This window comes from Lutjanus erythropterus, chromosome 9 (assembly GCF_056507025.1).
Source record: "Lutjanus erythropterus isolate fLutEry1 chromosome 9, fLutEry1.hap2, whole genome shotgun sequence".
Lineage (NCBI taxonomy): Eukaryota > Metazoa > Chordata > Actinopteri > Lutjaniformes > Lutjanidae > Lutjanus > Lutjanus erythropterus.
The window spans coordinates 10,304,449-10,332,153 of record NC_139325.1 but is presented as its reverse complement, the minus strand read 5'-3'; the positions used below and the strand labels follow the sequence as shown (position 1 = coordinate 10,332,153).

The 27,705-nt window shown below is 39.1% G+C and overlaps 1 protein-coding gene across 1 annotated transcript; it reads right to left on the bottom strand.

Moving 5' to 3' along the window:
- ibtk (inhibitor of Bruton agammaglobulinemia tyrosine kinase) lies at nucleotides 1-27,705 on the bottom strand. The gene is made up of 29 exons (XM_084726123.1): nucleotides 27,551-27,705; nucleotides 24,473-25,362; nucleotides 23,907-24,003; nucleotides 22,106-22,230; nucleotides 19,839-19,949; nucleotides 18,133-18,303; nucleotides 17,766-17,883; nucleotides 17,209-17,389; nucleotides 15,932-16,055; nucleotides 15,432-15,609; nucleotides 14,885-15,038; nucleotides 12,522-12,909; nucleotides 12,084-12,340; nucleotides 11,909-11,995; nucleotides 11,159-11,241; nucleotides 10,963-11,000; nucleotides 10,767-10,863; nucleotides 10,529-10,630; nucleotides 9,795-9,912; nucleotides 9,387-9,447; nucleotides 8,750-8,877; nucleotides 8,357-8,469; nucleotides 8,031-8,176; nucleotides 7,626-7,744; nucleotides 7,231-7,329; nucleotides 6,814-6,963; nucleotides 5,129-5,329; nucleotides 1,319-1,448; nucleotides 1-865 (listed from the first exon to the last, which is right to left on the bottom strand). Exons 2-29 carry the CDS (start codon nucleotides 24,794-24,796, stop codon nucleotides 740-742), a joined length of 4,026 nt encoding a protein of 1,341 aa, XP_084582249.1. The 5' UTR covers nucleotides 24,797-25,362; nucleotides 27,551-27,705; the 3' UTR covers nucleotides 1-739.

Sequence of the window (27,705 nt, the reverse complement as noted above, 5' to 3'; positions counted from 1 at the left end):
TTTAAAAGTATTTGCAAATATTTGCATTCTGTTTTTATTTATGGTCCCAACTTTTTTGCAAACGAGTCCATGCACACATTTACTGACTTCACCAAGGTTACCATGTCACTGCAAATCAGCTGAAGCGATCAGTCAGACGTAAGAAGATGTGAGTATGTAGAAGAAATAAAGGGCCATAAAAAGAAACTTAATGTACTGCCTTGGTAAACAGCTCAATTTACGTCTTAAGTACAGCTGATGCTCTGCCACAGTTGATTAATTGGCACTCTTACTTTCTTAATCACATTGAGAGCTTCCACTGATGTAACACACACATAAGCCCTCGAGGTGATGTAGCTTGGACCCACTTTGTGGCTTGAGCATGTCCATTTCTTTGGCAACTTTAACTTCACATAATGACATTTATTTGGAAAAGTTGATTACTTTTCGTATTATTGGTTTGCCTAGTAGATGAGTCGTAGAGAGAAAAAAACAACATGCATGAGCAATCCCAGTCACTCTCTTTCACACATACGCACAAAATGTTGAGCAGCAATAAAATAAAACTTAAAGTAACACTGCAGAGACAAGTATAGATTTGCATTAGACCATCCCACACCTGGCGGGATTAGTTTGAGGTGCATATCATCATGGACTGATGGATCTGATGATGTTTTTAGGGATGCTGCCAACAATACAGACTGACAACTGCAGGGGATGTTCTCACTTTGATGGTATGTAGCAGCTAAGCTGTTTTAGATCAGTGTTTGTTCCAGGTTGGGACTGCAACAGGACCTCTGAAGGACCTCTCCACCACTATCAGCTCGTCAGGGTTGTCATGCGCCATATAATGGAACAGGAGGTCTTGGATTGCCCGCTCTTCGACCTTCGAGGACAGAAAATGACAGGAAAAGAAGATCAAGACGGGGATACTGCGGGCGACAAAACCACACTTCATTTGAGGGTAAAAGAAAAAATGCTGACACTGAGAGCTTAATGATAATATGAGTGTTTTACATAATGGCAACCAGAAAGCCACAAGAGAAAAGAAAGTGTTTGTGAAGGCGTTGACAGATGCCTGGCAACAGCTGGAGACGAGCAGAGAAGGCTGTCAAAGGACAAAACTGGAGGCACCTCATTTCTCACTAGCGCAGTACACAATGGGTTACTCATTAGATAAAAAGTCTGCCAGATAAAGACAGAAAGGAGACGAATGCTGTGGCCATACCTCCCTGAAACACTTTGTTTTCCACTCACAATCTATACATTTAGTCATAGCAGGAGTGTGTACGTGTGGGTGAGTGTGTGAGCGCTAACGCGCACAGACACGGCGAGTTACCTGGATGAGCGCCAGCGGCTTCTCTCGTCTGCGGATCAGCGCCGCTTCCTGCTGCCTCTCCTCCTCCACGATGGAGGCAAAGGTCACCAGGGAGGGGGGAGGGCTGCCTACCGCTCCCAGCACCCAGGGCCTGGGGTGGGGTGACACACAGAAAGAGAGGAGGGGTTATCAGTGTCTGTGCTGTGATAGTGAAAGCAACAACAGTCTCAGTGTGTGGACACTGGTTGAGCCAACTACTACTGACAAGCTCCAGTGTGTAAACGGCCGCCTGTCCACCTGGCTTTCACAAACCTCTTATGTGATTACGAAACAAGACTGAAAATATATTTTGATTATACAATATAGAGGCAGCTCTTGACCTTTGCAGGGATGCAAGATACTAGATTTTTGTCAATATCTGGTATAGATATATGATGGAGATATGATCATGTTATGTTACGCCTACTCTTATCTTGATGGTCCACTGGTAGATGCAGATATGAAAAAATTATACATAATAGAAAAAGCCAATTATTTTTTAAATTATATTTACAGCTTCACCTATGCAATATGTAAATAAAAATACAATAATCTGTGTAATAATTCAACTGTTTAATTAATAATTTCTATATGTTTATATATACACACACATCTATACTTGAATGGGAACAACTGTAACAGAAAAATTTCCCCCGGAGATCAATGAAGTATTTCTGATTCTGAAAATACAATGCTTTTCAAAATATGCACATCCACTGATTAACAAAAACTGCTGACAGGGCGTTTCCACCGGTGCCTGTTTTTTCTTTGTACTTGACAAATTCTTAATAATGTTCAGAAAGGCGGCTCTCAAGATGGTCAATTAAATTTGTAGTGTTGAAGGAACAGTATTTACAAAAACAACATTTCCTATCATGATTATACGGACAATAGTCAAATTTACACGTCTGAATCAGAATCAAATTCTGAGGTGCCAAGAGATTCCTACCTCTAACGTCTTGTGCTATACATTTGTTGTTACATATGCCAACAATGAAACTAACAAAATAGATAGCAGAGCATGTGTTCTGCATTTCCTCTCGGAATATTTATATTCTTTGACTGACAAAGTACACAACCTGTCTTGCTTTTTCCTATCCCAGGAGGACCCTGAACATCGATTCGACATGACATGTGAAATATGACATGTCGCACAGCTGACATGAGCTCCCTGCAGTCTGATTTGTGCACTTCAACTGATTCCTATTTCATAGTTGTTACGTGAGGATGGAAACGCACTGCATTGATGTTTTGTTATAAATGTGGCCAAAAACATTCCTAATCATTCACAATGATGCATGTTAAAGTCATATGAAAAATGGAGTCTGTGTTTGTGTGTGTGTGTGTTAATCTGGCCAAGAGACACCTCTGGAAATGGTCAGAGAAGACATAAGAGAGAAAAGAAAAAGCCTGACATTCAATCAAAGGGTTTTTAAAGGCATCTGTATTAATTCTGACTCGGGATGTGGAAACTGCATCCCAGAAGGCAGACATGAGAATTCACGAGGCTGCCGCTGCTTCCTGAGCCTTGAACTCATCCGTCTCTCTGCTCATCCAAATACCAAGAGGAACCTGAAACCTGCTCCCTGTTCTGTATGATCCGTTGTGACATGAGGGCTGCCCTTATCAATACTGATTAACATCAACGGCTTCACTAGAGTGACTCACACAGCTGTTTAATATCTAGAAGTCGGCTCTGGAGATTGTAGCATGAAGCGCGAGTGAACATACAGAACAGGAAGAATGATATTAGATAAAAGAGACGCACTTCCAAGAGGCGAGGAAGATGAAGTTCACTGTTAAGGCTTGAAATTACTTCCCACAGTTTAATTTCTTTTTGTCACTCACACACACTGTAAGGGTGGGTGGTATACCGGTTTCATCACAGATACAGATTTTGCAAAACCATTATTACTGTGATAAATGTTTGATCATATTATTGTTGTAAAATCATTCTTACTCAAGTGGACTGCAGTTTTATAGTTGTGGTGTGGACTCCACCATCCACTTGAGTTATAACAGCCCTTAAAACTAATGTGTTTTACTGTGATAATATGTTGGTAGAGGGCTACACATGCACTCATAGAACTGGAGTTACATTGAGCAAGTACTATTTTCCTTGCCGAAGCAAACTCGACAACATGCAGATTGGGTAACATGTAGACAGCATTACAAGCAAAGCATGACCCTGTTGTTGGCTGCAGGAACAAACACAAAAGTCTAAATATGCCTCCACTATCCAAGGAAATTAATCTCCAGGGGAAAACCTTTATTTTTAATTATAATTTCCACGTTAAATTCAAGCATCTATTGTATTGTAACAGGTAGGGACAATGTTGGACAAATGTATTGTTGAGGGACAGTCAAGAAAAATTATGTGGTTACTTAATTGGCTTTGAGGCCTAATGTTCGGAGTAGGAGGTTCATGCTGGACATCCCATTGATTTTTGTACAGCTTCATACTGCAACTCAAGCTCAGCTGGCTTTGTTGTTACAGGAAAAATCCTCTCTGCTCTGTGATCCATCCCAGTATGTGCATCTGTTGCTGCTGTATGTAACTGTAATGATAGACATGCCCCATGGTACACTGACTGTTCTACTTATGTTTATATACTTTGGATTTTCTACTAAATACATGCTGCTGATCTGCCGAATCCAGCTCTTCTCATACTTCTCTAACTGAAAATGAATCACATTATTTTTACTAATTAAAGCTACATTACAGGGCAGGCTACTCCTCCCAACACATACAGCCTATGCTTCTTTTTCATTCCTATTTAGTGCCAATAAACAGATCTTTTTTTTTTTTCATCATCAAGATATGTTACTTAACATTGTCAATCGAGTGAAAAAAGATTGAATCCTGTTTTGAGATGACTGCCTTATTATTTGAGTAATACCATGATATAAAACTATCACAGCAAAAAATACAGTGATATAAATTTTAAGTTATATTGTCCATCCCTAACACACACACACACACACACACACACACACACACACACCTATATCAAAGATAAATACAATAAAAAGATAATCTGCCTTTATGGATGACTGCAAATGCAATTCAACTAGAAATGAATATTTATTGACTGGAGCTCACGCTGCTGTCTGTGCGTGTGTGCCGTGTTTGTCCAGCTGTCTGGGGACGTTGTAAAGGTCAGGCTGACTCAGTGTCTGCCAGCAGGTCAACCCAGCTGTACTGGGTCATTTCGAGCTGTTCACCTCACTCAGACCAGAGCGTCACACCTCGTTCTATCTGTCTAACGGGAAGACATCCAGTCTGTCAGCACTTACATTCGACAAGTTGTCCAGTCAGACTAACAACTCTTCTTAAAATGTTTTCCCTTCTCTGGAGAATCAGGCTTCTATAAATACTCCTCGCTGCTTCCCCTTTTATTTCTTGACATCAAAAACTGGGTAAGACCAAGTAGCTCCAAAAAAAAAAAAAAATTTGAAAATGTTTCGTATTTGAGCATTTTCTCAATCTGATGAAAGACGAATTAGGATGTGAAAAATTCAGTTATTTTTAAATTAGATTAGATTAGATTAAGTTTTATAATGAGATTAGTTAGAACTGAGGAAATCACTCTTAAGTTAATGTGGTATCTTTTATCTTGTGTATACAATTTGCGTGTGTGTGTGTGTGTGTGTGTGTGTGCGCTGCTGATTTTCAAAAACCTTTTGAGCAGCAGTTTTATGAAGACACCTCAACAGTGCCACCAAGTGGAAGACAGCAGAAAGAACAGTAGTCAATCTTGTTTGTACTCCATTGTATGTATAGACACTCACCCACTGGGTCTCTCTGGCCCGCTGCTTTCGGTACATTTAAATGTGACCCTCCTGGCTGCAGGAGTAGCAGTGACGGGGAACCACTGGGCACTTTGGCCCCTCTGGACTCCTGTTTGCCTCACTCTGATCAAGCGGTTCTCTTCCTCCTCCAGCAGCGCCCGAAATGAGCATGAGGAGGGTGGAGACTGGACTGCTGTTGCCCTGCAGCAGGAAAAAAAAGACAGAGGAAGGAAAGCATGTGTGACCATTAATTTAGAATGAAAGTAAAAAATGGTTGCACTTTTGTTGATACACCTCCTATGCAGACCTGCTGCATCTCCAATGTAAAGCAGGGGAGTTGGTAGGGTGGATTTACTGTCAACAGAAACAACTTTTTTTTTTTTTTTACGGCTAGAGCCCACTTTTAATTCCTGGAGAAGGGATCGGCTTTTATAACTCTCTTGAGTGGATATGCAGATTTTTCTACCCACAATGACAGCATCAGACCACACAATTACTATCTGACACACGCAGAACTCTGTCACTAATATAAATTTTATGTAAGGGCTGAGAAATTCTGGCTTTCTTCTGTCGCAGATCAGATGACATTCTGATTTTCTTTTATGCCGTTTGTGTGGGATGTAGAATAATGTTTATTTCAGGCTACAGTTCCAATTTAAAAATAACTAAATACACAGACAATTTCTGACCCATTCTTTGTTTAGCATCTATCGCCTTTAATTTTGTGTACTGCACGTTAGTTCACAGTGATTACCTGCAGTTTCGTCTCATATCATCCAGGCTAAAAATTTAAGCAGTCATGGAATTGTGGCCACCTGAAGAATGCAAGTTCAATATCTACTCTCTTTTTAGCTGTGTTTTGGTCTCCACTAAAATTCTGTATCTTTAGCTGACAAATACTGTGTAATAATGTTCACCAGTTACTTGCTTATTTTGTCTGAATGCCAATTGCTGCTGGGCAGGTGGTGTAACATTGTATTTATTAGGAAACATGCTGCAACAGGACATGACACTGATGAGAGCCTTGAGAATGAAAAAACTGTCAAGTTGCCAGAGATAAAAAGGAAAGATAATAAAGATAATAAAGTCCTCTGTAGAATTAGGGGTGGGTTTGTGATTTCAATCAAAGTTATTATACTTAATTACAACTAAACTAAAAGCTAAAACTAATGTAGTTAACTAAAAAAAAAAAAAAAAAAAAAAACACTTTCTGAAAAAAAATTAAAACTAACTGTAAAGATATGTGAACTTAAAAATCTAAAATATTAATATATGAACAATGCCTTTAGTTTTAGTCTTAGTTAATTTGGTCAAATTTGTTAACACGGCTAGCATGAGGAGGCACTGGTACATGTTTATTGAAAATGGGATATCTACATGACTGTGGGTCATTTGCCACAAAGTAAACCCACCCTGGAAACTAACAAAATCTAAACTGACAACAAAAATTAAAAACAAAATAAAATAAAAACTTCAGAAAAATGCAAAACTACAATAACTCTGATTCCAAGCGACCCTAACATCAAACACTGAGTCATCTGATCTGTTTTTAATACAAAAACACTGATTGTAACCACTTTAAAATTAACTGCTGCTGCTATAAACTCATCAAGAGGGACCCGGAAGTCATTTCTTGACAGCTTCGAGTGGTGGACAGTTTGGTCTTCATATTTGGGCTCACTCACCAGGCCTTCCCACTGCTTTTGGATGGGGTGACTGTGGGGGTTGGTTTGGATGCAGTAGACTCCACACTGGCCTCCTTGCTGGCCATTGCCAGCATCTTCCTCTGCTTCTGGGACAGTTTAGCAGGAACAGGGGAGTGCTTAATGCTGGTGCTGACAGGCAGGAGGAAAAATATGTACTGTTAGCTCAAGTGAACAACATCGAAGAAACACCGTTTATTCATGTGGCAGTACAGCTTTCCTTCAGACTGGGCAACAGGGCAAAATGAAGCATCACATTTTATAAATTAGGCAATGGTACAAGTGTAATTCTATGACAATCAGTCACTAATTGATCACCATTGAAATGTGGTCACTGTAAATAATTTGCCTCTTAAATAATCTCCTCAAGTAGAAGAAATACAGAGAGACGTCTCATACCTTCCAGGGCTTTTAAGAGTCACTCCGAGGGTCTGCAGAGAGTTGGCCTCCATGTCCATGATAGTTCTCAGATCCAAGACTGGAGGTGGACGTGCAGGACTGCAGATTTTAATAACACAGTCACACATACAGCTCAAGTTTCAATACTAATTTATTAACTAGGCATAAAAACCTTTCCTTCTTTCTCTCAACCCCCTCATCAAAATGAAGTGGGAGGATACAGGGTCTGTTGTTAAGGTCAGGGTATCTTATATCAAATCTCAAACCTGCTTTTTAAAAAAAATTAAAACCACTGATCTCCTTCTGAAAGTTCTACCTACAGTATTTTCAGGAGGAGCAAGATTTTAAGCAGAAAGAGGATGTTTTAAAATATAGATTCAATAAGTTGATCTTACCAGGGAAGGACCTTTGGGATGGTTTGTGGAGCAGAGTTGGCGGGAGTTGGGAGACAGTTCCTCAGGGAGGTCGGGGTGCTGGGTGGGGTCTTTAGCCTCTGAATGAGAGCCTTCTCATCCTGAAGATGATAAACAATTTTACCTGTCACCCCCTGCATTTTTGAGCATTAAATCAATAACTCCATGTAACATAATAGCTGATGAATAACTTCACCCCAAGTAATACTTGTGTTTATACTTCTGATAAAGTTTTTATGATGAACTGACAGTAGCCAGCATGTCAAATATTATAATTAACTAAAAAAAAATTGTCATAATAAAAAGAAAAAACACATAATCAGCTATATTTAGCCTGCATCAAAATAAAAGGACTGCATGTGATTGTTGTAACGGTCAGACATTCACCTCAGTTCTGTCATGGAAGACTGGTGACTGCATGTCTCTGGGACTGCCCACCCCCATGTAGCTGCCCTCTGAGTCAGATGTGAGGAGCTCCTGCAGGGACTCTGTAGAGTTTGCCTTGCCCGACTTCACCAGGGACAAGGGGACCACTGAGACAAGAGGGAGTGTATTAGTGAGATTATTACCCCATAACACTTCTGAAAGGAGAACACAACAACAACAACAACAAAAAAACCCTCATAATGTGTGGATGAATGATAGCATTTAATTATGGTATTTAAATATTAATATTTCAAAACAACATATCCTCTGTGTTTGTGTAAGTATACCTGTAGCAGGAGGGCTTTGAATGATATCAGAGAGAGTGTAGCCTCCTGAGCTGTCAGTGCGTCGCCTTGGTTTCTTTTTAGCCTTCATCTTGGCCTTCTTTAGCAGGATTTCCCTGGAGTACAATCATTAGCATGCATTTATTTGGGGCACCACATTTCAGAAGTTTAAAGGAAACAGCAAGGACTTGCAGATAACCTGGCTAGGCTAGCTGCTATCCAACTTTAGGTCTATACATTAAGAAGTCACAGCTCTTTTCTGGTCTGCACCCACATGCAGAGAGCAATGTTTTTCTACAGATGATATGAAAATACAAAACACTGAACTTCAGCCAAATCAGAAAACAAAAGCAGCCAGAGTCAACACAGAGATAGTGAACATTTCTTTTTGAGTACCTGCAGGAGTGATCCAGTTCTTCTTCTGGTTTGGGGCTGAATGCTGATTCCACATCCTCATCCTCATACACACTGAGGTCTGGAGCACCAGCATACGGAGTGATAACCCTCTTATGCATGGCTGGGATCTGAAATTAAAACAAAAATAATTTTTAAATCCAAACAGACGTTGCAAGAGAAAATTACAGTTCCCCCACAGTTGCTCTGACATTGTTAGTCAAATTAAATGACAATGTTTGACATTTATTTTTTAGTATTTAGATTTATTTATATGGCACATTTGTATTTCTGAACATTCCCCAGAAACCATGGTGAGTGTGTCAGAGGAAGTTACATAAGGAAAAAACAAGAGTAACAATAGTGTCTTTTGGCTAAAGTCTACTATTGAAGAGATTGATTTTTTTTTTTAAAGTCAGAGCAGAGTAATGAGTCTAGGGAGCCCTTACTCTGTAAACTGATGGCTACTAGTGCCATATTAAAATTCACTTCAGCACTTCCTTGAAGCTGTCTCTCAGCATTACTTTAAATTGCTATGTTATTGGGGGGGGGGATCAAAGCCAAAAGACAAATACTAAACAAACAAAGTGGTGAAGAGATTGGGATGTTTCTAGGCCTGGGGTGAGGCGGGGTGACTCACCATCCTCCTGTAGGCTGCAGAAAGCTCCACGAGCACTTCATCACTAAGAATATCCAGTGCTCTGAGGGCAGCACAAAAACAAAGGGGCAAACAGACACACACACATACAGATGAGAAAAGTTATTTTTACTTCTCTCCTGCTGGGGAAAGTATTTGTCCTGCTACATATCACATCTTGATGTCCACAACTTTCCTGAACACATAATCAAGACTAATCGGACTAATGCACACTTTTGGAGTTATGTAATACTTGTAATGAGACTCATTATAGCACTGTCTTCAAAGTGTACTACGGGGTGTAGCTATAAATAAACAATTAAAAGACAAAATTAAAATACTGAAATGCAATGAATGAATTCATAAAAGATCTTTCAGCATGCACACTGGGTTAGTTGTTATGATTCTCACTTTGACTCCAGCATGGCAGCCATGTTGAGCACAATAAACTGGAGGCAGGAAAGTTTAAGCTGATCTGCATTGTACATAACAGCAAACTCCAGCAGCTCAGCAGCATTCTTCAGAGTCACTGTGAAGAGAAAAGTAAACCTTTTCAATTCATTTGTAAAACTGTGCTGCATTCACATCATATATATAACTGGAAAATGGAAATCTCCAACATAAAACAGCCAATGCATGATGACACATCATGCAGAAATTAAGTAAAAGATGATATTTAAGAAAACACCAGATCAAATATCTCAAGAAACTGGATAACATGAAGGGACAGCAGCCTGTAACTAACCTTCAGAATGTATTCACTATCAGTTCAAAACCGTCACTTCATTGTACTTCATTGCACATACCTTAACTATTAAGCGAAATTAGAAGAACACCAACATTGCTGCCAATTTTCTCTCACTGTAGTCAACTCAGTCATATGTATTAGATATTGACAGGCCTCAAGTGCATTTTTTTGGAAATAAGGAATTCACATTGCACAAAACTTCTGTCACAATGTCTTGGTGACTTTATTATTGTACATTACACTGTACATTAACTTTTTTTTGCTCCTGACCTAAAAACCCATCAAACTGTAATTTTCATGAAGTAAGTGTAGAATTATTTCAAAATAAAAGAAGCAGGAATAAGAGCAAAGAAACTGACACTGGCTGGAAGTATAAAAGAAAAGAAACTCAACTTACAGTTCTCGGTGATGGCCACCTCGCACATCTCCTTCAGCCGTGTGATTAGCAGCTGGTCGGCCACAACCAACACGCTGCAGACAAACTCTACATTTAGACACTCTGTTGAGTAAAGAAAGACAATGATAAGTCCTGTTAATGTGTCTTTTTATTACTGTTTTCTGCAAATTTAGCAACATTATTCAAAATAGCAATTCAAAATGTGCTGCCAGTCCAACATAAAAGTGCATAAAGCTACCTTTAATGGTGGGAGACTCATCTGTGTAAATGTACTTGAGGATGACCTGCAGAATCTCTGAGCTGGTGGGCATCTCCAGTGCAGTGCAGGATGTGGCCTGAGGGGGGCGCAAGACATCATCATTAACAATACCAATATGGTCATGTCCACCAAAGTGCAATTATATAATGAGGTATGAAATAAAAAGCTGGCATACCTCAATCCAGGGGTTCCCAAGCATACTATTGAAGTATTCTGCAGAGAATATGGACACAAACCAAATTTTAAAAAAGTACTTCAACACACAGGAGACCATTATTCAAAAGGTCAATAGCAACTTTTATTCTCTATTACTATGAATGAAGAGAACATCTGTACATTTGTGTCTTTGCTGTTGTGTGGATCCATCTTACCGAGTCTTGCACAGAGGACACTTTTGTGACACGGAAACTCTTTCCCATCTTCAGACTTCAGAGTAACATCACAAAGGTGGGAGCTGTGCAGACACAAAAAGATGAGATATCAGAAAATCTTAAATTTTATGTCCAATTCATTATTTTAGCTTGGAATTCTCAAATGAGATTTTTTTTTTTTTTCAAGACATTTTATTTTTCTCAATCGTTCAAAACAAATGTGCACGTTTTGGCAAATGTGTGCAAATGAATAAGTAGAACTATCTACAGTTTGCACAATAACCACTTGCACATGGCTCGCTGACCAAAACCTATGAGTTGGTTCTCAGTGAAATTGTTAAACTCTTCACATCTTGTCATTGTTTGAGACATCACACGCAAACTGGTCCAATCAATGATCAAAATCTGTCAGAACCTGCCTGAACTATCAAGTTTTGTCATTGCTGCGTTTTGTTTTTGTGGCATGGATGTAATTTTCTGTTTACTGTATAAGACTTAAAATGAAAGATCAAAGGTGTATTTTCTGTTTACAGTAGGCCTACTAGTAATACATTTCTACACAAATACATTTTTGAAGCATGAACAAAATGTTTTGGCTGAGGTGCAACCTCCAGCAGACATGCAATAGAGCTGTGATGTCCCATGAAACAGTTGTGTCAATTGGACTTAAACTTTAGAGAATGTTAAGACTGTTAAAAAAAAAAAGCCAAAGCAATTGAGAAAAACTGTAATATACACTCAAATACGCACCATTTTTTCTGGAAGAATATGGGTTTGAGGCCAGTTTTGCTGTTTATAACATTGATCTTTCCATTCTCATATTTGACTCCGTCCAGTCTGTTGAGGAACAAAGAAAGCATGATTAATACGAAATTAAACTAAATCTTATTTTGCCTCAGGGTTTTGGGTACACTTGATCTCTCACCGTGCAAACAGGCTTCTCAGGCCCAGCTTTTTTGCAACACCCTGTAAGGTTTTCACAGGGTTGCCTCCTCCCTCCTTGGCCCTGGTCTTGTCACCTTTGCCTCCTCTCCTCCTCCTGCCAGGCTTGGCGTTCTTGCTCTTGGCCTTGTCACCGTCTCCTTTGGCTGTAGGGGGGAGGGAGTGGTACACGTCCAGCGCTGAACGACCTCTCAGGTCCAAGTCCTGCAGGCCACTGATAAGCTTCTCCTGCTCAGAATCCTGGCCAAGACACAACAAGACAGCAGACCACTCTTCTTGAAATAACCACAACTCTTCAGTGGCTAAAGAAAACACTTTGTAAACAATTTGTATAGACAAAAATAAGTACATAAAACAACACATTGAAGCCTAGTGATTAACACAACAACATTAACAGATTGTTTTGGGGTTTTTTTCTCACCTGGTTTTGTTCCTTCAAGGGCCCTGAGACTCTCACCTGGGCCCCGTGCTCCAGCAGCTCACAGGAGTCTGTGTAGATGAAGTGCAGGGCGTATTCAAGCATGTCCGCTGGGATCTTCTCAAAAATGATTAAGTCACAGCCCACAGCATCTTCGCTCGTCCTCACTTCTCCATTAAATTCCTCATCAGTTACCCCGCATCGGTCGGGCATGAAGAGCTTCCGGAAGAACTCGGACCTCATGGACAGGATGTACTTGTGGGCTGGGAAGGTGCGATCACCGGCCTGAAGGGTCACATCATGGATGCTGTCCATCTCATCCGCCTCATCCAGGAGACACCGGAAATGTTGAGAGAAGGAGGATGCAGAGATGATGGGAATCTCAAACAAGCTGGATTAAAGACAGGATGGAAATTGTACAATAATCATTCAGACAATCAGAAAAATCTTTTCCTCTCATTATGTATAGACAAATAAAAAATGCAATCATAAATAATTGAAAATAAACCAACTCGGAAAGAATGGCTTACTGAAGCAACAGAAATTATTAAATTGGAAAAGGTAGCCTTTAGACTGCAAGATAATGAGACAGAATATTCTGAAACATGGACACCAGTGGGAAAAGTACTTAATGTCACTATACAGAAGAAAAAATGGTAGACCAATTTTTTTTCTTATTTCTGACTTAAAGGAGCAACATGTAAGACCCTAAATGGTATATTAAACAGGCTGAATCCCTATTTAATATATAGTCTATGGTTGAAGTGATTTGTTTTCCCCCTCCTCAACAGAGTCAAAGCCCAGGCAGATTGTCTGCAGGGACACAAGCTAACAGGGACAACATATTTGACGCTGACATGCGACGACAAGTCCTACACTGCAAAATGATCAGCTATTTATAACTGTCAATTATCTGCCAATGTAAAGCTAAGCCTGTTATCCTGAAAACAAAAGCCCACTGCTCTGAAAATACAAACTCAAAGTACAATGGAAACTGTAAGATAGTGTTATGACTGATTATTGTTTGACAGGTGCATTGGCAAAGGGCTAGTTTAAATTTTGCAAACTGTTTTGGAGGGGGTCAGAAATGGTAGTACTCAGTTGTTTGTTGATTAACTGTCAGAATTATGTACATTCTGTTTTCTAGCTGTATCTTGTGAGATAATAAAGATAAAAAGAATCATTCAGATGATCAAAAATGAACATTTGGAACACAAACATCAAGAACAAAAACACAACGAGTTTCATTTGTGACGCCCAAGTGATAACTAGACTGAAGGCAATGCATCTTCAAAAGGCCAGGCGTCTATTTAAATAGAAAGCATCAACATAAATAGATGGCAGACCTTTTCATAACAAGATAACAATGTTGATGAGACAGCAAATGTATAAACATCATCATATGTTGTTAAAGGAACAGGAGTAAAATAAAAGAAAATGGCTTCCATGCTGTAACACTGGCTCCAATAAAGCAACATATTATCAGTAGGGAAATGGTCTAAAAATAAAAGACAATTAAAACCAACCAGATTAGATAAATAGTACACTGTTTTGCATTATGCTCAACCAGCCTAAATGTACCAACAGAACATTCAGTGGTAAATCATTATTAAGTCCCTGGGGAGATGATGCTTTTAAAGTCTTTTTGTTTTGCTTCCAATCTCTTCAGAAACAGGTTTCCGCCTCTAGATGGCAGAGTTGTTTTTTAACTTTAAGATAAGAATACGTTTTATATCTACTAGATATTCTTTATAACTTCTCCAAACGCTCTTCCCCCCTTTCCTACTTAGCTGCTCAAATTCTTCACATTCTTGATGTTACACTATAGTGAGCCACGAGGATAGCAAAGCCCATGTTTTTGCCTTACTGTGGGCAATAAAAAGCAGATTTCAATTATGTTATGAAATTGGAAACATTACCCACTTGGGTAATGATTTACAGTTGAATGATGAATGAGATCTCATGTGATGATTCATCCTCTGTTTGAGATTATTTAGCCTCTTCTATCCACTGATTGGGATAACCTGATAGGTGAAGTTTGCATTTCACACCATCAGTTCTGTGAAAATCACCTTATGATGATTTCATAGATTTATTTCCTCCAGTTCAATTATCACTCATTGTAGCTTGAACACCCTATTTACTCAGGATGTTTTTAAGCCTCTGTTTTGAGTTGCCTGCCCACTTAAAAGTTTTAATCAATGCAGCTGTCAACACTGGCTGCAGAACAGCTTGCAGTTCACCAACACTTCACATGTGTAACTTGTCCCAAAGCGACTTTTTAGGCTTCAGGTCTATTTTCTACATACTTACATAAGTACAATATTGTGAGCAGCGTTTTCTATGGTTCGGGAGAGAGTTCCTACCTTGCTTTGGGGTCAGACTGAAGCACTCCAAAATTTCGGCCTTTAGAGTCCATGGTGATGCTGACAGCTCTGTGGACATACGGGAGTTTCTCCAGTCGGATTCGCTCGAAGACTGTGCCAGCATCTGAATGGCCACAAACCTCCACGCTGACCTCTGAAAACAGCATATAAATCTGATTTATTAAAAATGACATTAACATTCTTTTTAAATTAAGTTTAAAAATTAAGTTTAAAAAATTAAAATGTATTTTTAGAGACTTGCTTTAATTATTCCTTTTAGCCAATCCCATTTAATTTAATGTTGTTTATGCTCTTTATTCTTATCCTTGTACACTTGTGCTGCTCTTTTATGTCTAATAAACTTGGAATTAAAATGTTAAGGTCACATTTCACTTTCAAAAATGGCTACACAGTCTTAAAGTTTAATATCAGATCAAAATAAGCAACAATTAATACCACTTAAAACTACTGAAATATTTTGTAACTATCAACTGCAAAACATGCGTCAACTTTATGATTCAATATACTGTGTTCCTAAATCCCTCACCTTTCTTCTCCCCATACTTCTTATCTTCTCCAGCCCACACTCCACTGAAGCCCTCTCCCTCCTGAGTCACAAACATCATGCCGTTCTTGCTGAGAGCTATGTCCGACATGAAAACCTCACGCCCGTACGCCCACCGGCACCGTCTCACCAAGCTACCGCGGGAACGCCAGTAAAACACCTGACAGAGAGAGGGGAAACGGAGGAGGGAGCAAATTTAAGCAGAGTTACAACAACACAAGTCTTAGTCACCATTTTCATCCATAGGACCCCATACAGGTAGGTTTGGTTTGGGATTGTATAACTGTCTACTTAGACCATAGGTTAGATAACATGAAGTAAAGGCAATGTTAAAAATAACAATGTTAAACATTCTCTCGTATTTAGAAACTGATGCAGGACTGAGACTAAACTACAGTTGTATTGTCCCAAATTATTAAGTAATGCTTCTCCCCAGCAGGTGCCCAAACAATAGACTGAAAAGCTTTTTTAAATGCACTTACCCTCCCAGCTTCATCTAACGCCAAGATGGTCACCTTTTCCCCTCCTCCCTCATTCAGGATCTGTGGAACCACACGGTGGTCCAGATTACCACCACTGACCAGAACCTTCTTGATGTTCAGCTGCCTGAAAGAGACCAATCACAACCAAAGAATATGAAGTGTCACATTCAAATATAAATATACTATATTCATTAACTTCATCTATGGAAGACAATCACAGCATTCAGGTAAATAGGTAACCATTTATTATAGCCATCATTAAATAATGCTAAATTGATACTTCATTAAAGTTTAGTTAATAGTTATTTCACTGTAACTAAATAATATTATTTGTTTATGATTACCAAATTGTAAATGTGTAAACCTTTAAGAATCATTACATAGAGTAACAGACCAGATGTGTAACACTTTATGACACATCTATAAACATTACTTGGGTGGCCATTATAAAATTGCAACTGATGATTATAATGTCTTATGTACATGAGCACATGACAGTGTAATTATTCCAACCCCAAAATGATCTTTTACTTAACCTACTCATGTCCTTTTTGTGCCATTATTTTGAAAGTATACCTGGATACACTGCATATTTATTATTGTTAACTAGACTGCAGTGCACTGAATGTGCAAAACTGAGGCTAGAAGGGTACCTACAGCGTCACAGTTTGACGTACAGGTCCACTGACCAAGCTGCCATATTTGTGGCAGCAGATTGGGAATGAGGACATTCATCATCTGGATAGTTATTGTAAAGTTGCAACACATATTCAACATTTTTTCAATATTTACTAACAGTAAAATAACAATTAATTGAGGTTTAATTACCTATCAATTCACCATTTATTAATGATTCTTACAACAAAGTGTTACCAGTAAATCTAAGGTGGTGTTATTTAACAGACAGGCGCATACTTAGTCCCATTCTCCTTTCCAACAAACACATGTTCGCAGCACTACACTATGCAAATCAAAGAAAAAGATAAAGTAACTGTTACCTATTAAGTAGATAATTTACTATCTGCTGCCATTCAAAGCAGGTCTGATTAGAATACCAAAGGTGATGCAGAACAGACATTTGTTCTAGAAAAGGCGGTACATGTCAATCAGATTTATACACATGGAAGAATATTGAGAGTACTTGGGTGAGGTCGGCTAAAACCTGAGGCTCATGTAGGAGTTTAGTGCGAAGCCGAACTGAAAAAAGGGATCAATAGATAAGGCCAACTGAGTCTTAATAATGGCTGCAGTGCAATAAGTTGTACTATCCTGTTCACCTTGAAGCCATTTTCTTGCACTGGTAGTCAGCCAACAGGTAAACGTCCCCCTTCTCAGTCACGACTACTGTCGCTCCATCACTAGCTGCTGCCATCGCGATGGTAATATCCTTGTGGTGCAGGGCTGAAACCTGCCGGGGGACTGTCACACATTTCTCTCCATTAGGATCCAGTAAGTAACCTGGAGGTCAACACACAAAGGAAGACAAAAAACATGTTAGACTCACTTATGCCCATATGCAGTGTGTGTGGAATAGTTTAATACTGACCATGTGCTTAAAAAAAATACAAGTAAAATCACATAACAGCCTTTTGTGTCATCCACTTCTGATATGATGGAGGGTCTTAACTCCTCCTCATACCTGTCTCCTACAGAAGTAAATAAAAATTTGTACCAATTCTACCACTGGAACAAGTTCAGTATTGCTGAAAAGATTAGCAAAATGTCTTTACTCCGGCGTGGTTACACTATACATACACATTTACCACAACCGTTCAATCACATTAAAGTTCTCTTGTAGCACTGGCTTTGCTGACATTTCAATGCTGAGACTTACCCAGCTGGCCTCCATTGAGTCCCATTGTGTAGACTGCCTCCCTGGTCCACAACACTGTGTGAAACCTTCCAGCTGCAACTCCAATCACAGTCCTGCCTTTCAGCATCTTGGAGAACACCTACACACATACATATATTAAACATACAGTATATATGTCAACTATAATTCTTAACATACAGGTACTGATCAATCAAAGAAAGACACATTCATACTACAAAAGAGCAGAGAGAAGATTGAAGAAGTCCTGCTACACTGTCATTTCATTCACCGAAATGGGAGAATTTCATTTAGCACACAAACTATGCCCGTTACATGTACTACAAAATGTCAGCAGTCTGTTTCCATTAGCCTCCCTGCTGCCTCCTACCTGTTTAGGAACATGTGCTGAGGCGGGGGGAGGACTCTGGCCTAGCTGGTGAAAGTTGTTGAGGCCAAATGTGAAAACGTAACCCTCTTCTGTCAGCACCACCGTGTGGTCTTTAGCTGCCGCCACCTGAGAGCAGCGGTAGGACAGCAGACTCTTCACGATCCGGGGAACCTGTGGGGAGGAGTGAGAAGGAGGGTATGATGAGAGATTAGACAGAACAAACTGAGCTCGCTGCTCAGCTGTCGATGGCATCTGTTTGGGGTTGACCAATAAAAGGTATTAAAGAGTTTGCAGAGTTTCTTCTGTATTTAGTCAAGAAAGCATCCAAATTTTTAGCACCAGGCTAATACCCTGTGTATAATATTGCCTAACTTATAGTTATTTACTGGCAGTCACTCAAATGGCACCGTCACAGCAGGAGCCCTGCTGTTTGTTGTACAGCTAATGTAAAAGGACAAACCTAATCATAGTCTATATTTTTCGCATTGTAAACAAATCCTATGAAAAGACCAAAATCAACAATGAATTGATCCTGGTGACAAGTATTATCTCTGTATCCACGTTCTAAATTTACAGTGCTTATAATGGCCAATTTTCCGTGGTGTTATGTCAGCTGTATGTTTCTTTCTCAGGTCATAGAGTTTGTGGTGCTATAATGGACCGCATTTTATTGAAGTAGGTTTCTAATATTCTTCCACCCTCATTGTTGTAAATGGGGTGGTCAAGACATAAGAAGCACCTTTCAATAACAGTTCAGACCCACTGGAAATTACAACCTCACTAGTAAATATATAGTTAAAACAACATCTCCACAACAGTGTCAATCAAAACTAGGACTGAGATGATTTCTGTAGAAACTCGAGTAACTTGATTCCTAAAAATAATTGCATCTAAGCTTTTTTTAATTAATATAAGTAGTTGGTCTGTTTAGTCTTCTAAATTTAGCCGTCACAGTGTGAAATACAGTTTTATTGCTGCTGTTACTTTTTAAAGTACTAATTGTCTAAATGTCAATGCAGTGTTGCATTGAAAAGACAAGACAGATGGCACAGTGTTTTACTCTGAAGAACTACTGTGTGGCACAGAGTCTTTATAAAAGGGAAGAGCAACACTTCTTTTCAGAGTAGTGACACTTTAGAAATAGTATTTAGACAGTGAAACTGAAGACGTTAATCTCCAGGGTCAGTGGCTTTAGGCATTTAACCATGAAGTCAAAAAACATTCTGTGCTTTCAGTTTGTGGCTCTGGTCAGGGAGGAACCTCTGTCTTTATCAGTGGGGGGACAACATGACTGGCTGTAAGTGATTAATTAATATTTACTAACAGGACATTAGAGCCATGACAGATAAGTAAACACAGCCTCAACTTAACCCCCCTTAACATAAATTAATTTTTCCTAACAGACAATCGTCATCTCAAGCATCGTCATCATCATCCTACACACTTAGCTCTTTACTTTAAAAGAGAAGTGGATATCACTTCCCAAAACACTGCATCTCTTTCACATTCCCTGCATGCAAAAACTTAGAAGCTTGTTGAGATCAACTGAATATATGGTTAATGAGCCAAGTTGGCCATTAATCAACTTAAAACACTGATCATGAATGGTTCTCTTTTAAAGGTTAATTATACATTATAATTCAGAAGAAAATTAAAATGAACTCAAAATTTATTGTTGGACCAAGGTAACCTATAACAACTCTCACCAGGTAAGTCTCTTCATCTCCATGGCCAAGTCGTCCTCCCTGTCCATGCCCACAGGTGAAGACCCGTCCGTTCTGAGACAGGAACACAGAGTGGAACTTGCACAGGACCACCTACAGGGGAGAAGCGCCAATTAAACATGAACATAATAGTGTCTTTTCAGTTTTTGCTTTCAGCTTTAAAAGACAACATATCTTGTTCTAAGTTTGTGCTGATTAAGGCTCTTGTCATTATAATGTTGACCTCATGGCAGAGGCTGTGATGCATCTCTTTCCATGTCCCTGGGCCAAGCCCTCTTGTAGTGATAGTAAAACACTGTGCCAATAAAGGCCAGGGCACAAGTGGAAAAGCAAACATCATTACTAATACATTGCTCCCCTCAAGCTTTCAATAGAGCGCAGAGATGTTTCCCGAAGTATCACATTGATGTGGACATTCACACACATGCATACACACCAGTGTGGTTCATTTAATTAAAAACATGTCATTGTGGAATTAATATTTAACCTCTGGCACCTGCTGGATTGGGCTAAGAAGACAAAGACTATACGCAGTGCCACTGGGTCATTGTGTGGTCATGAAATCAGATCCATCTGTCCCCCACTAGGCTTTATGAAATTACTCTGCATGACAAGTCCTGCAGGGCAGAAAAAGAACAACTCAAACATAGGGTTTCCTTTGTATACATCAATAAAATGGTGACACAAAGCTCTGATTCATAGTTTAACAAATACACAAACCACATACAAATGCCAAGTCTGAAGAATAGATTAAAATGACAACATGTTTAACATGGTTGTTCTGCATTATTTAATCTACTATAAGAAGCACCTGGTGTGTACACACATCACTGGTGGGTGGTTGCACTGGTGCCAGCAGCTATATTAATCACACTAAGAGCACCCACATGACAAATGCATGAAATTGTAGCCATGCTGGCAGAGCCGGTCATGGATTAACCATGCACAGAACGGCTCAACTAAGTCACAAATTATGAACAGACAGTGCAAGCCAGAGTTGAACAGTCATTGCCTGTCACATCAACTATGCCCTTTGCCCTCAACATTACTGATGGTGTCTTCCCTTTCTTTAGATAATTTTATTTTTATGTTTTATCATGGTGGGAAAGAAAAATGACTTTTCTGTTGACAAAATCGTCCAACTAAAAACAACAATATCAGTTTAAATGTATGCTATATTTAGAACAATTCCAACATTTTGCTGTGCAAAAAGATTTTCTGATGGGAAATCACCATTATGTAAAGCCAAATATCGCTCTCTCCAAAACAATTCCATAAGAGAAATCAGTTATTTGACCTCACAAAACATTACGCTGCCTGTCTACTGCTACCTCTATCTGTTAGTTTGTTTGTGTTATTGTGTGGCTTTGGCATTTTAAAAGGTTAGGTCAAATTTGCATTAGCCGCACAATAACACCAACAAATTAAAAGACTGACGCAGCAGTAGACCTGCAACTGTGTTCTGCAAAGTAAAACTATTGACTTCACCAGCTGCATTTGGTTGGATTAGAGAAAGCAATATTTGGTTTCATGACAGACAAGGCAGTCTGCTGGTAAAATGTGAAAATATTCTAACTATTGCGTACACTTAAAACTGATGTCTGTCTAAAATACCTTTTCTTGCTGACCATATCCACATTGGTCAGCCATATCCGCTTTGGTGCTGGTGTTCATCTCTGCTTCTCTAAATTGGGGGTGTGTCAACCAGAATTTACTGTAGGTAATACACTGACTATCAGCAAGTGTTTCATATAACCCCACCTTAAGTAATGCAAACTCTCTTTAAAGAATACCCATGGTTTACTACAGCATGCCTAATAATAGAATGTCACGTGTCTATACGACGACTAATTTCATTCATATATCAGAAGAGCAATACAAAACTCACAAGCATAACCAACATTTGGACATCTCTGGGTTCAGAAAGTATGAGTCAGTATGAGCAATGCTTTAAGGAAATTTATTTTTTTTCACAAATGCTGATTTACCCTGAGGAGAAGGTTGTGTAATACAAGACTCTGGGGAGGGAGTGTTTTGCTGGTTTACCCAGGTGGCGCGTCTTATCTCAAGTACCCATGTGCATTGGCTTTTTTTTTTATGTAACACATGTTGGCACAGAGTTGGAACGTGAGGCCATTACCGGTGTGACACATGCAAGTGTGGTTTTCAGTGAAGGGAAGCCCTGATGCTGTAGAAAAACAGCTTCTTGCTCCCTGGAGAGCTGAGACAGCAGGGTGTTGTTCACCTACCTGCTTGATGTAAACTCCAGTCCTGGCAAACACATCCACAAGCTCAGGGTGCTGTCTGCTCTTCTGATTACCATGCCCAAGACTGAAATTAGTATCGTTTCCCCACGTGTAAACTTCAGTTGGGTCTGTAATGAGAAGAAAAATACAGTTACAAGTTCAGCTGCAACACTGCCTCCACCTGAAGCTTGATTTAACCACTGGTCTTTTCTCCCATTAAGAGGCAAGTTTATTTACAGCGCTGTGTACTGGCAGGAATCTGGTGAGAGAATACAGGGGTTATGATTCAAAATATTGCATATATTGCAATGCTGTAAGCAAGGCCATACATTGAATTTTTTAAAATCAAAATTCAGGATAACTGTCTCTACTTTTTGTGCAATCCGAGCAAAGGAAAGACATGTGCTTACTTCTTCCTGTCTCAGTTTACAGTGTTCCGTTAGAGTGAAAGAGTCAAATGGGTCAGAATAGATTACAACACTGCCACAAATATTTGCATGTAACCTATAAATTAGTAAGCACAAATTTGCAATAGTTGCAACATACATATGTGCATGCATCCACGTGTCCATGCATTCACGCAAACAACCGACTTCTGTGGCTCAGGTATAAGTAGTGGGAATAAGTCACCCCAGTAGAAAAAAAACTTTCTGCCAAGTCCAGTGACATCTGCTGCAAGGCACTATGACAAACAGATCATGAGTTATGATAATTGTCACTGATGAAAACTTAACTCTGTTTAGTCCAATGATGACTCCGAGAAGTGCTTAAAACAAACCAATGTCGCCTCCCACAAGACAAACAAACAATCGGTTCATGAGTTTGGTCATATATATTATCTGAATCTGCTCAGAAGTTATGCACCTTTTTGTTAGAGGCCACTGCCATGCCCCCTTTTAGCTAATCCACATCAACATGAATACACACATACACACATACATGACCACAATGTCAAATTTCAGTCTCCCAGTGTGAAAACTGTGACCACCAAAGGCTGGAGAATTGCAGCTAAAAAAAAAAAATCAATACAGTGAATTTGAGAATCACTACAGTATCACAAAACATAATACCGCAAAACTCAAGTTTGTAGAGCACCTTTAAACTACAATGAAATTCAGAGTGCTTTACATAAAACATAAAATGCATTAAGAAAAGAAACACATGGGAATATAAAAAGTCAATATGAAATAGACATTTACAAAGGATTTAAAGGGATCAATGGAATACAGGATAAACTGAATGATAAAATAGGGTAAGCCAGACATAACAGGAGGACACCCAGTTCATCTGCAGTGGGTACAACCCCCTTTCCTAAGTCTTGTGAAAAGCACAAATCATAATGGCAAGTGTTGAAGAAAAATATTCTTTCGGGTCTAAGATCTTGGCTGGTTCTGGATAAGCTTTATTCACTGCACAGCGGAGACAGCCTCACAACCTGGTGACATGGTACTGTCTGCTGGAGTCAAGTTGTTTGCCAGGTTACACACAGTTTGCAGGAAATCACAGGAGGTTTAGAATGCAAATTTCATCAGAAATGTGAACTAGGTGCTAAACCAGTGGGAGTGCGTCTGAGAAACCAGTGGGAGTGTGTCTGAAAAACCCAAAGTGTAAGTCTGTAATTATAATACCAATGGGTTCTCATGTAAAGAGGGACAGACTAAAAGGGGAGAGCAGTTGGGGGTAGGTAAGGTGTGATGTCAGGGGACAATTGGGCTCACAATACAACAATGGATTCATTTATAGAATGCTAATCAAGGGTGAAACATCATTAAAATGACAAAGGCATGATGCCAGCTTTTCTTACCTGTGTTTTTGAACACAACATGTGATGGTCGATCCTTCATTGTAAGGTCTAGGACAGAGAGGCCCTCCTTGTCCTGGGTGGAGAGGATTCCAGCATGCTAAAACAACGTCAAGGAAAAAAGTTAGGTACATCTAATTCTAGAACATTAGTAAGGAATATTCTTAATGTTTCCTTTATGGCACCATACGTAACTTTCCAAATTATTGCAGTGTATTACTAATTTGGTCATGCAATTTGAACGAGCCAGCCTTTGTCTTGTCCATTCTAAGCTACTGTAGGCACATGGCAGTTCAACACAGCGTCCTCCATGGAAGAGGACCAGTGTTCCCTATAGATATAAACCTCTCATTGTAAGGTAACAAAGACAGGATTCTTATATTCAGGTGATTATACAGTAATTAAAACACTTATAAATATTACATTCCATTTCAGCCTCATTCTGAGAGTTAATCCCTCTAAATCTCACACTTGATCTCAATGAATCTTACACACTGGACCTTTAAATAGTGAGAACACCTTGAACAACTAGACAGCACATTAACTGGTGATGCACATTAAATACACACCTTAACCAGCGATATGAGACAGTGGATCTGTCCATAGAAAGCACTCCGATGCAGAGCAGTCCAGCCAGATTCCTTATCCTTCACCGTCAGGTCAGCACTCTTACTCTCCAGCAGCCACTCCAGCAGGGCCTTCTTTCCCAAAGAAGCTGCCATGTGCAGGGTGGTGCGACCAAAGGCATCGCGTAAAGTGGCCGCATTGTGGCAGTGTGAATTCAAGAACGCCCGCAGCTGCCCCTCAGAGCCACTTGTCAGCGCTGCTACCACCTCATGTGCATGCTGCTGTGAGCGGCATTTGGGGGTGCAATCCAGCCGTGCCCGACTCATCCTGAACTCCACCAAATCTTCACAGTGAACTCTCCTCTCTTATATATTACAAGGTCCTTTTGACAGCCCACCACCCAAAATTACAAACAAACTCAAAAACACATACGATGTGATGTAACAAATCAAAAACACTGCCACTAAAATAACCGAGCTGCTTTTCAAGAATTAAAGAAAAAAATGTGTCAACTAAAGGCAGAAATGGTTTGGAGTGCTAGAATTGTGCTTGTGTTGAGGTTCCACCGCACCCTAGCAACTCCAGAGCCTTTCTGTGACTTGTTTCAGTCCACCATTTCAACCAAGAATTGAGCACAAACTAAGGTGCTTGTAGTATACAATGGCATCAAGAATTCAATAAATACAAAAACTCTTGTGCTTTTTATACAAAATTGCACATATTAACGTTTGCAAAAATAGTTCACTCTTTAATAATTTAAAAAAGGCAACAATTTCAACAACCCTCTGACCTTCTTGACCAGCAGTCCAACCATCAAACTTGAGGGGAAAGGCACCCTTTCCCCCCAAAACTCTAACTTTTCTTTTCAAAACTCCATAATTGTAGAGTGCACCTGAGGAAGAGAAGCAAAGAGATACCAGTGAAAAACAATGCAGTACAGGTATTTTATCCAAAAGTGCTGATCAACCATTTACACATTTGCAACATAAACAAATGTGTGCAAATCATAAGGAAAATTTTGAAAATCACTTAAATATGATCATACCAAAAATGCTTTTGTGTTTGATGTTACTACTCATACAGTCTCCTCTATAACATATAGCCTAGAAAGTTCAAGAAATCCAATTGGTGATTCAAAGGTGTTTCTTGACCATACCCAGGCACCATTTTTTTCTTATGCAATAAATAATTTAAAGCAATATCACTGTATTTGTATACTTGTATACGAGGCAACATAAATTGGTACTAATCCATATAAACACTGGCATTGATTGAACAAATATTATTTTAATATCACTTTAATAAGAACTTTTATATTACTTTCTAAATATTTGTGTCAGCTAAATTGGAAAATCAACATAAACGTTTGCAATAATGAACATCAACTTAATCAGGTTAGCACTTAAGTAAAACTTGTTTTCACTGCAAAGATATTGCAAGAAAATAAACTGACTAGGTCATTTAAGCCACTTAAGCATCTAAGGATTAAGAATTTCCTTTTGCACATTCATTGTACTGCATCCAGCTCCATGTCTCGTGTAAAACACAGTGTCTGGGTCTGGACAGCACTGTACCCTTCATGTGGACATCAGACAAGAAACTATTCATAAATCAGTCTTTTAATGTGGTCACACTGAGAAATTGTGGCATCATCAATTTTAGTATTTTTCAAAACTTGCACAGACTTGGATTTCTTAAGACTATTATTAAGTTATAGATTTATCACTCCCAAAGACTGGATCAAGACATTTTACTTTGGTCCCTAAATACACAAGACTATGGAGTAAGTTCTGCAAATTTTAGATTTATATGTGCAGTACAACTTTAATGAAGCATTTAAAATGTGCATATTGTTTTACTGATGACAGGATAAAACAAAAGTCTATTAATTCCTTCTAAATGCACTTATTTTGTCTCATTTATGAAGGAAGCTGTCTTATATTGTTTTCATGAGGACATAAAAACAAAATGACGGCCTGTTTACTCAGCCTAAACAGATTTGTCATTTCAAAAGTTTAGTATATGCTGTTATATAAGTTTTCAACAAAGCATCAAGATAATTTAAGGTGATGTGGAAATGGCAGTAGGAATGGTCAAGAACCTTCATTAAAGCACAAATGAACTCTTCCCAGAGTTTACGGATAAGGTATATCATGCTTTAGGTTGCAAAGATTTTTCATTATTAAAACATGGATCCCAAGAAAAAAAAAGGTAAACACTGTAACATATTTATGAGACTACAACAGGTTAAAGAGTTTCTGTTTCAATTTGTGTGGGGACATGTGTAATGTCTGTACTAACGGCCCACATTCATACATTCACATAAACAAAATACAAGTAGAGCTTTGTGTGCAGGATTCAGTGGTGAAATGAGATCCAAAACTGCAAGACAAACGTATGTTTAACCTATTTACAGACTTAACAAGCACAGGTCAGCTGAGTTTGCAGGTTTGCTAGAAAGCTATCTGATAGTCTGTTGCAATAAGCCTTGAATGTTAAATTTAAACTTTGCATCTGTTAGTTTGCATATATGTAGTTAATATTATAATGAAAACAGCACACTAAAACAAGTATGGGAGGTTTCTAATGTTAAGGAAACAGTATGATTATGTAACAGGCTAAGTTAGCCAAATAGCATGAGCTGCTTAGTTTTAAGTGTTGTATGCACACCATTCAAAGTTTTGTCGGGTTCTGTGTTAGAAACCTATGGTGTTGAAAACATTAACTTATTTTTCTATTAGAATAAGATTAAGAGACCATATTTCCCACCATAACTCTTGTTAACCAGATGACTAACTTGCTAGCCAGCTGTTCAGAAGCTAACAGCTACTTCACCTAATTAGGCAAGTCTTAGCTCACAATGTCCACGCAGGATAATGTTACACATCAAGCCATCGCAAGTATTTTCAAACTTGGCAACGAAATACATACCTAGAGTTGGCAAAAGCAAATTTAAGGGCACAGGTTTGAAAATGTAAGTGCTGTTTGCTATCGTTAGCAACCTTAGCAGCTAGCCTAACTAACACATAATCAACAGCTGCCGTTAACGAGCTGGAAATTAACGTCGTCTCAGGTCTTACCTTCCGCTAGATAAAGAAAAAAGAGGCCATGGCGAAAGTAGCATCAACGACGTACATCCACTGTGTCATAACGACAAATAAGAGAAGCTAACAGTTTTTTACTGCTGCAGATTTCGACGAGACTGGAGACGCCTGCAGGTCAGGTTAAAAACCAG

Excerpts from the sequence above, each read along its gene's own strand:
- ibtk (XM_084726123.1), bottom strand. The coding sequence starts at position 24,796 with ATGAGTCGGGCACGGCTGGATTGCACCCCCAAATGCCGCTCACAGCAG. Across the intron at positions 22,231-23,906 it reads TGTTGTGTTCAAAAACACAG|ACCCAACTGAAGTTTACACG; the intron begins GTAAGAAAAGCT and ends TTCTCATTACAG. Across the intron at positions 9,913-10,528 it reads GGTGGCCATCACCGAGAACT|TGACTCTGAAGAATGCTGCT; the intron begins GTAAGTTGAGTT and ends TTCTCTTCACAG.